Genomic DNA, 13,845 nt, shown 5'->3' on the forward strand with positions numbered 1-13,845 from the left:
GGCTGATTCGAAGCCACGGGAACACCGACTAATCCTTGATCCAATCAAGACACTACCGTCGAATATGTAGACGTCAATACCTCGTATGCAGGTGTGAAACCTGCTATTCTTGCCAGTAGACTTACCGAATCTACAAGCACTTAGTCGGATGTTTATAAATACCGATGGCTAATGTTGTATCAGAAGTGCGATTCTTGTTTAAATCGCTAGAGGACCCCATTAAAGGGTCAAAAGGTCATTGGAACGTGCTGGTAACATTTTGGCCGCCATAATTTACGTTCCAGGCTCAGCTATAGACCTGTTTTTTACACGTTATACGTTATCGGGAACATCACATTGGTTGAATCCGACTGAAAGTCCACTATCAGCGTAACGTTCAGTGGTGTCATGGGTATTAAAAGACCTTAAAAGCAACCCGCTTTTTATCTTGTCGGCATGAACGCCCCCCGATGTTCCATTCATATTTTTCGGGAAATCGGTGGCCCTGTTTTTGAGGAGGGGCCTCGAGCACGCAATTCTGCCGCCTTACATTAACTTAGCTACCTTTCTGGCTGCTAATTTTACACCAGTAGTTACTTGGTTACGTGTACAGCGGTAATCTGAAGTCAAGGGGCAAAACGCCTTGGCTACATGTACCAATATGAACGTGAACTTCAAGTTTCGGAACTCTTGTTCTGAATTGGCGCCGCTGCCCGAGCTTGATACGTCTCCACAACTATCGCTAATATGGTTGAGTTGTGCGGAGAAATTGTGCAGACTATTTTTGCTTACAATTACATTATGTTTTGTACATGTTTTGTGGCTTATTATTAGCGTTAAGCTACTGCTGGCGCTTCTACGGACGGAAACGTCCGTCGCCCCTTTTCTTCACATGGTGTTGAAGTAGCGCAATATGTGTTCCTTTTAAGTTCACAGGTAACTTACAACAGAGTTGTAGAACATGTTACACATAGCCATGATCAAAACTGATCATGGCAGACATTGCAGAGAAGATCAATTTAATTATCTTGTGCAGTCTTTGCACACAGACTAACGTTTAATAGACGTTGTTGCATTGTTACCATCTGGGTTTTTTATCATACTATCCAGCTGGTCAGTATGCTGAAGCATATGTGATGTGATCAATATGATGAGACATGTGATGTGATCAATATGATGAGGCATATGATGTGATCAATATGATGAGACATATGATGTGATCAATATGATGAGACATGTGATGTGATCAATATGATGAGACATGTGATGTGATCAATATGATGAGATATGTGATGTGATCAATATGATGAGATATGTGATGTGATCAATATGACGGGACATGTGATGGGATTAATACGATAAAACTTGTGATGTTTTTCGTATCATGTCAACCCTTATAGTTTTGCTGGTGTCCGCAACATGACGAAGGCCCACAATGTACCTTGTCCTTCAGTGCTACTCTTGATGTCAGTTGATATTGACATATTGCAAGTACTTCTTGCTATTAATATTTCTTAGTGAAATATACAAGTTCACACGTTAAGGGTGGAACTGTACTCATGTGTGAGTGTAAAATGTTCACTGTTAAATTAGGTGTTGGGGAACAATGCAAGTTACCAGACACCTTTCTGAACGTCACTATCCCGAGCTTCCGGTAGGTGATGGGTGACAAGTGAGCCATGCAATTTAGGCTCACAAGGCTGGCTTCTGGCAGCCTGCAATCCACTTGACTGGAAACATTAAAATGTGATGTTGAGTTACCAAAATTGGTACTCACTTCGATTGTATTTGTAAAGATTGCCTTTGCCACAGATGAGGCTTCTACTTGTTACAAGTTCAGTATGTTTGTTACACACGTTATGGGGATTCCGGAGGAATCTAACACAGTTGACTTCATGTTTTGCATGAACCACACCAATTCAAATGTATTATTGGTATGTTGGTACTCTTTGGTTTATTTAGAGCCACAGTTAGCTTGAATTTCAGCTATTGTTTCCTGTGGTCGATAGATGGCTTGGGCGCTCTTATATTAGCCCAGTCGTTCAACACATTCATGCTATACATTGCCTTACCTTACATGTACATTGTACCCGTTACAATTGTTGTGCAATAAACATTGATTTATTTTATTGTTATAGGCTGTTCTTTCACGAGGATCAGCCACTTCATCTAATGGGTTTCTCCCCTCTATGAAGGGAAACAAGAGGTTTGTGTTTTTCTCCTCAAAGGTGACTTGAGGATGGCTCCTTCCCCTTGGGAAAAGGGGGGGGGGGGCAAGTTGATGGGACTGGACAATGTGTACCAAGTCCTAAGGATTAATGCTTTTTCAGTGTTTGTTCATCAGGCACTCAGTGTTATCTAACAGTTATACTGGTAGGACATTAGGTCACGAGAACTGACCTTCTTAGACTATAACTGATACTTCAGTTGATACCTGTGCTGTCCAGATACAGCTTTGGAGTCTGCATATTGTACTCTCCCTGAACAAGGTCGAGTCAGTGAGGTATAATTGGGGGTTATGCTAAGATGTACTTACCATCTACAGGATAATCTGAATTATACCTCATACGAGACCTTGTTCAGGTATATCTTCCCACCCTCAGTAACTTATGTTCAGCTGCAGGGATTTAGTGAACATTACCCACCCATGGACAGCTCAGACTTATTTATCTACTCTCGGACTCATTCATGATGATTGGGAAGGGGCGTCATCACGTGAGGTCCCATCATGCTTTGCTTTTCTTTTCTTTGTATGTTGTGCACCATCTAGCGATTCCCAGGAATACTGCATATTGTACTCTCCCTGAACAAGGTCTCGTATGAGGTATAATTCAGATTATACTGTAGATGGTAAGTACATCTTAGCATAACCCCCAATTATGCATAACCCTTGGAAGTCTTATGCATAACCCTTGGAACCCTTATGCATAACCCTTGGAACCTTATGCATAATTATGCATAACCCTTGGAACCCTTATGCATAACCCTTGGAACCTTATGCATAATTATGCATAACCCTTGGAACCCTTATGCATAACCCTTGGACCCTTATGCATAATTATGCATAGCCATTGGAACCTTATGCATAATTATGCATAACCCTGGAACATTATGCATAATTATGCATAATTATGTACAGTTATGCCAATTTAGATTAATCCCCAGGGGGTCGTTATTGGCTGCTACGTATTTCTTACATCATTTATACTTACACCTTACGATATCGGGCCATCTGGGTGTACGGTTGCTGAGATACAGGAGGTCACTCCCAAATAATAATGGAATTCCCAAATAAAACCGGAGGGTGTTATATGCTGATTTTTGTCCATCACAGATTAGGCAAAACTTATGTCCGTCTCGGGCAGCAAAATTCCATCAAAGGGCGGAAGGATGGACGCTGACTAGAACCCTGATATTACCCAAGTTTTTCTCCAGTCCATGTAGTCCACCTCTACAGACAAACTCTACAGTAACTTTAAAATAAAGATTTTACCAAGAAAGTGTTTATTCCTAAAACAACTGATCTCACTTCTATACTTTTTACAACGTAGGATGCAGCAGGGCGGAGGTAACTACCGTGGACGCGGCTACAACAACCGCGGCTGGCAGCCTCGCGGGAACTACGGACAGAGGGGCGGATTCCGCGGGGGCAGGGGCAGATATCAACAGAACAAGTCAGTACTTAGTAACTAGATTAAGTATCTTGTGAATAAGGTTAACATGTTAAATAGTGAAGTAAATATATCGTTTGTGCTACATTTTACAACTATCTTTTTGCACACAATGAATTTCAAAGTACGATTTTCGTAAGGTCTACTACTACCAGTACTATACATACAGAAAGTTGATGAATGAATTATCCTGCTTAGAAGTAAATAAACTGTATAAATAAATCAACATGTTGAGCTTTTACCATATCATTTCCACTACTGGTTCTAATGTCCAGAAATAATTATTTATCTGGAGAAGGATGGAATGAATTAAATTCGTTTGGGCAAACTCTAAAATGTCTGGTGAACAGCTTTGAGTGTTTTTCTTTACGCAATGAAAAATTCATGATAAGGTGACATATAACCTGATGAAATTTTTGACAACAATGATTATGGACCTACTGGCTAGTCTCCAAGCAGACCCTACGGTGCCTTAGAAATAGTGAAAGCTGGCAAGGGACTTAGTATAGCGGCACCAGGTGCCCGTTCGACTCCCTTTGTCTGGCTATCTCCCTTTGGCCAGCTATACTCCTTTGCTAGCTTTGATGTTATCTCTAAGGCACCGTCAGGTCTGTTTGGAGACTACTCCTGGTAGTTTTCCTTGGTATTACAACAGTACCTGTTTTTCAATCTTATATCCTGGTTCCTTCCATAGTTCCATAAATGTGGAGAAGAAAGAAGAGTTTGAGCAGTCTGGACAGAAGACACTGTTGGAGGCGAGTAACGATGCCCTGGACTTCCTGGACTCCCAGATATCCGACCCCACATTCCAGTCCGGACACACAGACATCGCATATTACTTCAGGTGGGTGAGCAAATAAGGGAACAGCAGTATGAGACAACAAAGCTCTGCCAAAACTGCAGTCAGAGACCGCAAAGCTTTTTCCAAACAGCTGTCAGACACAAAAGCTCTGCCAAACACCAGTTAGAGGCTACAGACATTGCCTTTTACTTCAGATAGGTGAGCAAAAAAGGAACCGTAGTATAAAACCACAAAACTCTGTCAAAACTGCTGTTAGAAACTACAAAGCTCTGCCTAAACAGCAGTATGAGACCACAAAGCTCTGCCAAACACCAGTTAGAGGCCACAGGGTGGGTGAGCAAAAACAAATCAGTAGTCAGAGACCACAACCCTCTGTCAAAACAGCAGTCGGAGACCACAAAGCCCTGCCAAACAGCAGTCAAACCGCTGCTCAATTCTCACTCTTACTCACTATCCAGTTTATACTCTGTTGTTTCCTATTAGACGAGGGTTAGCCGTGCTCGCACATAGATTTGGAGGCTTGATAGCAGCTTGCCATAAATTATTCACCATGTATTTTTGTATTTTTTTAAAGTATTCAGTTACTACATGTATTTTTTTCACTTCTCAGGGCCCCGATGGCGTTCTACCTGGGCGGTGCCACCATCCAGGCCCACACCATGTTGGACTTCATCAAAACCACCTTCATGAGGGAGGACGGGGACTTCATATCTCCTGGGATGGACACTGGTAATGCTGCTGTAAAGATTTTGCAAGGACTTAAGTTTGGAGAGAAAAATTAGGTCTTTTTTGAAATGTTGCATCTTCCATCTTACATTACTGTATATAAAAAACTTGAAAGTTAATCTGTGTTGGTAGAAGTCATTGTAAATCAAAGTTGAACAGTCTGTGATTCCCAACTCAAAAATTGGACTTACTGAAGTTTTCGACTGTCCAAATTAGAAATTATGGTTCAACTTTAATTCAAAATCTGAATTGTAAATGCTGTATTGAAGAAAAGCTTAAAATAGCAATACAGAGAAATGATGAATATATTACATTAACTTTGTACTGTAAAAAAAAGGGGGTTTTGTGGGTGTTTTAAATTTGGCATTTGAAACCAATCTGCAGTAGTACTAGTACCCTTGTGATATTTTGGAAATGCATATTCACAGTATTGTCAGTTTACAGTGGAGAAATAACTGCAGAAATGAAACCACTGGAAAGTTTAAGTATTGATATTTGAATTTCTGTCAGTAATTATAACGGATGGTAAGAATGACTGATCCTAATGTTCCGCAGGAAAGAAGAGCATCAACGGTGCATATAATGAGTTCTACAGCTACACGAACGGTTGACAGGAATTACATGTAGAGTTCAGAGTTGGTAGAATTAATCATATGTCCTGTTACAGGAAAGAAGAGTATCAACGGTGCGTATAACGAGTTCTACAGCTACACGAACGGTTGGATCGCCATGGCGGCGCTGAGGATGGGAAGGTTCGACGTGGCGACGTACGCCTACCAGTTCCTGAAGACCTTCCTGCATCCGACGCTGGGGGGCTGCACCACGAAAGGTAACTGTATCTGTTTCTACATACTAGTAGCTGGTACAACCACCCTTCAGCATAACACCCCAGCTTCTGTACAGCTGTTATAACCGCTCTAAGGAGTAGCACACCAGCTTCAATCTGTGTCTGTATCTGTATAGCCAGTATGTTACTGCCCTTCAGTGTAACACATCAGCTTCTCACTCACACAATCTGTATTCTGTATAGCCAGTGTAACTGCCCTTAGGTGTAGCACACCAGCTTCAGTATTAGTAACTGTCCTTAGGTGTAACACACCAGCTTTTGTACCTTTACCTGTATAGCCGGTATAACTGCCCTTAGATGTAACACTAGTTTTCTGTATCAGATTCTGTATCTGTATTAGCTGGTATAACCACTCTCAGGTGTACACTACAAATAAGTTGGGACTTACCCCCAGACGTCTGCTGAACAGAGACGGGGGGGCGACGCAGGTTATCTGGCATTTATGACCTTCTGCTGCAGTCAAATATCTCTGATGTCACGTTCCGGAAGCTACAGTAAACGGGTCCTTTCTGTCATTGAAAATTAGGGGTAAGTCCCAACTTATTTGAAGTGTTGGTAAGTTGAAGTTTCTCTTATCTCTTTGGCAGTCCAGGCTCAGGAGACCATCTGTGCACCTCTGGAAGGTGTCCTTTGTTGTTAAAGTTAAGTTTATCCATAATCATGCCCATATCTGGTCTCCTCCAGGTCCTTATGTAGAAGGCTCTGACAACGTTGTAGATCCTCTCTCCACTGCCCACCTGGGCCTGACATTCCTGTACTTCATATATGCCTTCCCCCCCTCCCCAGGTCCTTATGTAGAAGGCTCTGACAACGTTGTAGATCGTCTTTCCACTGCCCACCTGGGCCTCACATTCCTGTACTTCATATATGCCCCCCCCCCCCCCAAACATTCAGTAATTCTGCTGAATAGAGACGGGGGCGACACATGTTATCATGCTCATATATGCCACCCCCCGCCACCCCTCCCCAGGTCCTTACGTAGAAGGCTCTGACAACGTTGTAGATCTTCTCTCCACTGCCCACCTGGGTCTTACATTCCTGTACTTCGGAGACATCGACAGCGGACGATCGTGCGGGGAGCTCGTCAAGAAGTTTGTTGAGAAGAAAGAAGAAGAAAAGTTCTACCTTCGCATGGGGAACGATGGAGAACTGATCAAGAACTATGAGGCAGACTCCGCGGACTTCTACGTCATCCAAGCAGACCAACCACAGCAGGTGAGACTTGTTTGTTTGTTTGTTTGTTGAGAAGAAGGAAGAAGAAAAGTTCTACTTGTGCATGGGGAACGATGGAGAACTCATCAAGAACTACGAAGCAGACTCTGCAGAATTCTACGTCATCCAAGCTGACCAACCACAGCAGGTGAGACAGAACTAACCTACAATACATGCATCATACATCGTACATCCACTTTCCAACGGTGAGGTACAATACATAGTTTTTCCAGTGTAATCTGTCATTCATGACAGATAATTACAGTAATTATTATTGTTGCATTGGTAATTATTATTAGATACTTTGTATGAAAAATTAGACCTCTGTATAACAAAGTTCTTTATTCACAAACACATATTATATGATTTACCTGAAATTACATACAATTTTGATGAGCTTGATCACCTTCTTTTGGGCAATGCTGACTGGTTCTACTTCACACTACAGCTAGGTATCATTGCTGCAATGTAACAATCCCAAACATGAAGTGTTATCATATTTCAGGGTGGTATAATAATAGAGCAATGTTAAAGTGAGACATTGGACTGAACTACTTTAATGTCTGCCATGACTGACTGATCATACTGGAAAAACTGTATTGTACCTCACCGATGTAAACCGTATGTATGATGATGATAATAATACTAGGGCATCCCTATAAAAGTTGAGTGTCTAATTTTTTTTTTTTAAACTTTAATGCAGTTACCAGTGGGCCCATGCAAATTGCTAACAAATAGCCTGCAAGATGTCGATAAATTAAGATGTTGTATTAATTTTGCCAACCCTTTTGTTGTCCTCAGGCGTTCTTCATGATTGGGTACCCGATGGCGTTCTGCGTGAAGCTGTACGCGGCGACGGGAGATGAGTCGTACCGCACGTGCGCCGAGCAGATCTTCCAGTTCTGCCAGTCCTGTCACGAGTCCGTCTACTCCTTCTCCTACAGTCACAAGGTGCGTAGTTGGGTTATTTAGCAGTGTTTGAAATAACTGTTGTTCTCACTCATACATATTCATGAAACAAATCTTGTCTCTAACTTATATTAAGTCATTCGACCCATATCTCAGGACCATTTTAATGCATTTGGATTTTTGACTGGGTAGTTATTAGCATCCCAAAGAAGCATGGCAATATTGGGTCCCCTAGCAGCATTTTGGGTACTGCAGTACTGCATTTGCTAAACGGTATTGTGGTATGCTTCACGGACAGCTTGTATCCTGTAGCCATGTTTACAATAAGGCCACACCAATGTAGTTTGATGGTAACGACAGATAGGGCACAAAAAAATTCAAAAGTCTGTGAGTGAGTGAGTGAGTCAATCTCCATAAGACCATGTTGATTTGATTATATGGATGGCATCCTCTGGGAACCTCAAAATTTATGCGAGTGTGCAAATAGACAAAAATTTAGCCAAACAAGAATTGCTTTTCAAAAAGCTTGCTACATAATGGCCGAGGATAGTTTGAGTCCCATCTCTTTTACCTCACACTTAAAGCATCTGCTTTCCCTGTCTAGTATTTATGAGGTATTACAATTTTCCTTGTTTCTTTTCTTCGTGCGCAGGTTGCGTGGGGTTCAGCCCTCCTGGCGTCCTGCTCCGTGGACAGCCAGAAATACGCTGAGTCGGCGCGAAAGATTGCAGACTACCTGGTGAACCTACAGAGCAGCAGGGGAGGGTTCCTGGATAGCAGCGAAGATCTGGAGAACTTCGATCAGACGGCAGAGATCGCTGGTAAGTGAAAGTTAAATATTTGCAAGTCCATGTTTTCATACAGAACTATCGTGTAGTGGAATATGTTATCACCAAGCACAGCAGGGGCAACTTCACTGGATAGTTGTAAAGAATGCTTGCAGATATAGATGTGCAAAAGTTAGGTATGACGGGTCGTTCTGTGTAATATAACCAGCTGCTGCTGTGTCGCGTGCCTAAGAAGCTGTGTGTGACGCAGAAGGGCGGTTGTACCATCTATATAGATACAGATACGGATACAGATGCCCGGAGGGTATAATCGCTAGTACATGGTGGAAACATAAGAGATATACAAGTGACAATAAACAGTGATTAACATCATTGTAAAAAAGGGTTACACAAATCCTAGTGTTGACTAATTCTAAACGGGTAATGGGTTTGAGGAAGACAAAAAGGCCCAAAGTATTGGCCCAAACACAATTGGAAGATTGGCCTGTAGCTACGACTAAACAGCACCAGTTTTCTAACAGTTTTTTGTTTGTTGCTTCCTAACAATATGTTCAACTTTTCTCCTGCATGTGCGATCAGTTTGGCTGAGAGAGATTGAGTCCGAGCTGCGGTTCAGTCAGCAGCAGGCCGCAGCTACAGCCACAGATACAACAGCTACAACAGCAGCTGGGCAGAACGGGAACACAGAGACAGGTGGGTTACTGTGTCATTGCCTCTAGTACAACACAATAGATACTGAACCGGACTAGTTCGTGAGGAGGATAAAGGAGGCGATCTACATAAGAGCACATCAGCCGACACTCAACAAAGACGGGGGCCGATATCGCCTGCCATGCATCTATGATTCATTACTCGAGTCACGTGTCTCTAAGTCACTTGCTCAGAGTAATAGAATCATCACTCCTGACGAAGGTTGGCGGATGTGCGACCGAAAATTTGAGGTGTATGACAGTTGAAAAACTTCAACAAGATCACTTGAACTTGTTCTCTCTTTTACATCCCTGAAGTTAAAATCTCTGTCTTATTTGGTAGGTGGCAATGAAGGAGGTACAGAAGCTGAACCAGCTGCACCCGGCACAGAGGGAGAGCCGCCTGCGCCGGGAACTGAGACTGAACCACCTGCGCCGGGCACGGAGGCCGACCAAGCGGCACCCAGCACCGAAACCGAGGTACCCGTAAAAGGTAGGTAACAGTAAAGGTAGTGCTGACACCAGCTTTGATTTTTATGTTATATTTTCTATTTTACCATCCCACTCATTGTTTGGGAGCACAAGTTGTTAATTGTCATCTTTGACTCAGTCATTCCAAGCTTATAAAAACGATTTTGTGATGGGAAAGTCATGATTTTATTTTCACTCTTTGTTTAGTATACAATTTTGTATGCTTCTACTGTTTTAGGAGAATAAAATTTTTAACAATTTTTAGTACTTTGCAATTGGCTTTCGGGCATGATTTTGCAATAAAGTTATTAATTTATTCTGTTTCAACCTGTAGTCGAACCTGCCTGGTCTGACACAGAAACTCCAGCGACAGAGGGGGAGGGAGAACCACAGATGGAACAGCAGGAACCAGCAGAGGAACCACAAATTAAGCAGGAACTAGTAGAGGGGGGCTCGCTGCAAGAGGGAAGTGCCGATGAGGTGGCCGTCAAGGTCGAGGGGGCTGCTGTCTCGGGGGAGGGGGGCACCGAGGAGGCCGTGGCTGAAGTATCAGTTAAGGAAGAAGAAGCTACTGAACAAATGGAAACATAGGCAATCCCTTTCTGCCGCTTTCTGTGTACGCTGGTCCAGTGTTCTAGCCAGCATCCGTCCTTCTGTTCTTTGGCAGAGTTTTGACGCTGGGGACAGACAAAAATTCTGCCCTATCTGTCCTTTTGACGGACAAAAATCAGCAGGTAATGATATTGATTGAACCAAGCTGAGTCTACCAGCAAAATTCGCCCGACTAAATAAAGGAAATAGCATTTCAGAGGGTCTAGATGTCAAACTTTTCCTTGGGGAGCATACCCCTGGACCCCTTCGGACCGTAGCGCCTTTGACAGGATTTCGATTCAAAATCCAGGGGATGGAAAAAAATTTCAAGCTGGCTAGAACACTGCGCTAGGCGCCCTTTCTACTAGACAACGATCACTGAACAACCTTACTGTGACCAAGGAGGTTTAAAAAGACACCTTGCTGTGACCAAAATTGGATTTCTGTGATCCTTGATTTCGTGTTTGGACTATGATGCTGCATGTATAAGTATGAGTTAAAGAAAACATTACAAAATTTGTTATCTATGAAATCTTGGTTGCAGTTGCAGTGTGGTCGTAGAAACTAGTAGAAGGGTGAGTCGTAAGCACAAATGTATGAGGGTGCACTGTTACATGGGGAGTTGTTTTGTCATCTGTCACAGGGGAAATTGGAATTCCAATTTCTCCTAGGAGAATTCCAAATTTCCCTGGATTCCAATCTCCCCTATGACACATTTCTGTTTTTCATTTCCACAAACAGCCAAGCCGGTTTGGAAATGTGACATATGCCTAAATGGATGCCAGGCTGACCTGAGATGTATTCCTGGTAAAATAAATAAAGTGAAAGACAAGGATATTAAATGATAGAGGATGATGTCATATGTCCCATCTATTGTCTAACCATGTGGTTGTTGGGAATACAAAAGAAAACACTTATTGTTCAACTTGAGATTATGCTATGGTTATTGTAGTTGAAGTTACTGCAGGAGATCTTTGGTGAAAGGTGCTTCTAATACTAGTTTGTTGCAAGTTACGCACATCTTTTTCTGTATGCAAATGCCATTCGTACTCAATAGAAGAAATAGAAAAAAATGTATCGGTTATTGCAAATCATTTACTTTCGCATTGTTTAAAAGTAATGGTTGAAACAGTTTTGATTCATATTTTTGTGTACAGTAGTGAAATGCATATTTGTGATGTCATTAATTCATGGTGGAGATGTCTCAGCACAAGAAAGACGACCACAAAAGTTTCACAGTAGTTTTTCTACTTCATTGAGTTAGTGAGGAACAAAAGTATACATGTGCATGTACATTGTACACCTTAATCTTTATGAAAAGACAGCTAGGGAATTATATGGAATGAAATTCATAAAATAATCCACATGTTTTACCTGTTTTTTCACAATGTATGTTCTATGAGTTATGATAAAACATAGGCACTTTGCTCTTTGACATGTATATGTTTACAGTCTGCTAACAAATTACAAACACAGTCACAGTTTTGTTTACAGTTTGAACTTTTGCAATATGAACATGGGAGAGAAAGATACAGTATAGAAAGACTGACAGAGTCTGTTATGAAAGATGTTTGTTAAGAATATTAAATGTATTGCAAGGATTGGAGGCCATTGTATATTATATCATGATGAAGTCATTATATCAGATGTTTTGCAATCTCCAAAAACTGGCAAAAGTGTTATTCTCTACAGTTTAGCACAACATTTGTCATACTAATGATTATTGTATACCATAACATTACCAAGGAAGACTTATTGTCATACTGATTTTATGCCACACTGCTTTGAAATATGGTGTCATAAAATAACTGTAGGTTTACTTGTGGTAACAGTTTGAAAGTGACCTACTAAATGGTTAACTATACACTTTCTTGAGATTCGCAAGGTAACAGATACTCCAACAACTAACTGAACAGATTTGTAAACAGACATTTCAGACAGCTTACACTCCTTTCGACACTGACTGAAATGTCTGTTTTCAAATCTCAAATATCTTGCTACTTTGATGTCTATCCTTCATCCATGTTGCTTGAGATTAGTTGAAGAATAGTTTTAATATGGGACAATTCTGTGTAATATTTGTAACAATTTAACTCTTATTACAAATGTTGAGGGAAAGACATAATACTAGTACATGTATAACATTGTCTTTGGTTGAGGTAATAGTATTTCATGTACTAAGTAGGTTGATTTTTTATTTTACAACATTAGTTTGTTAAAAATCAAGAGCTGGAGATGTTAAAAGTCTATCTGTTTTGGACCATGCTAATAAAATGTTTGAAGGTGTATATTTCTTGTGGTATTTTCTACTTTTTTTCTTTGAAAAACCAAACCAAATATCATAAAAATCCATCCACAACTTCTCGAGTTATGCTTACAACAAAAAGTGATCATGCAAAAAACACACATATCTCCACACACACACACACACACACACACACACACACACACACACACACATACATACACATGTCTCCACGCACATAACGTTTACATACATACATATGAAAACATAAGCGTCTTGGCGAAGGTAACAATACCGTAATTTAGCGCAAACAGACATGCCAGACATGTGATGTACATTACAATGTGGCTGTTACGCATAACAAACGGAACTATTCTCACTTTACTTTCATGATGATGCACAACGCTATTTCACACATTTCTGTCCGGCTTGGTTTCTATCATGAACAAAGCAGATGTGATAAACACTGAGACAATATGACCATTGTGTCGCCAGAAAAGCAAAACAAAACTTTTCTTATGTAAAACTTTGAGACAGAAACCAAACGTAGCTTACGGGCTATGTTATTAAAACATTAATATCACATAAAAAGTGTCTGTGATCCTTCGTCTTCCAGATCCCGTTTCAGAAAAAGAAGTCAAACTCATCAAGTTAAACTTTAGAACCAGCTGACTTATACCCCTTGCTTATACATACTAGAGAAGAAGAAGAAGAGTATATACAATATATGCTTATAGTAACGTTAGTAATGTACACATTACATGATATAACGTTATGTACATAGTACTATTCTCTCTCTCTCTCTGTACTATTAGTAGTAATAGAAATTAATAACTGCCCCTTTTCAACACTTTTAATGGCAAGAATTTGCACTAAAGTTATAGATGGCTCAAGTGAGTGAATGCAAAGACTTAC

General features: G+C 41.0%; 1 protein-coding gene across 1 annotated transcript in view; it reads left to right on the forward strand.

Moving 5' to 3' along the window:
* Positions 1-11,819, forward strand: part of LOC118404387 — a 22,913-nt gene extending 11,094 nt beyond the window's left edge. The window contains exons 6-15 of the mRNA XM_035803456.1: positions 3,531-3,653; positions 4,345-4,494; positions 5,063-5,181; positions 5,846-6,007; positions 6,996-7,240; positions 8,039-8,188; positions 8,799-8,967; positions 9,514-9,627; positions 9,967-10,116; positions 10,429-11,819. Of these exons, the coding sequence (XP_035659349.1) occupies positions 3,531-3,653; positions 4,345-4,494; positions 5,063-5,181; positions 5,846-6,007; positions 6,996-7,240; positions 8,039-8,188; positions 8,799-8,967; positions 9,514-9,627; positions 9,967-10,116; positions 10,429-10,685 (1,639 nt within the window). The 3' untranslated portion in view covers positions 10,686-11,819. The remainder of the gene's footprint in view (positions 1-3,530; positions 3,654-4,344; positions 4,495-5,062; positions 5,182-5,845; positions 6,008-6,995; positions 7,241-8,038; positions 8,189-8,798; positions 8,968-9,513; positions 9,628-9,966; positions 10,117-10,428) is intronic.
* Positions 11,820-13,845: the final 2,026 nt, after the last annotated feature.

Source organism: Branchiostoma floridae, chromosome 17, assembly GCF_000003815.2.
Source record: "Branchiostoma floridae strain S238N-H82 chromosome 17, Bfl_VNyyK, whole genome shotgun sequence".
NCBI classification, from domain to species: domain Eukaryota; kingdom Metazoa; phylum Chordata; class Leptocardii; order Amphioxiformes; family Branchiostomatidae; genus Branchiostoma; species Branchiostoma floridae.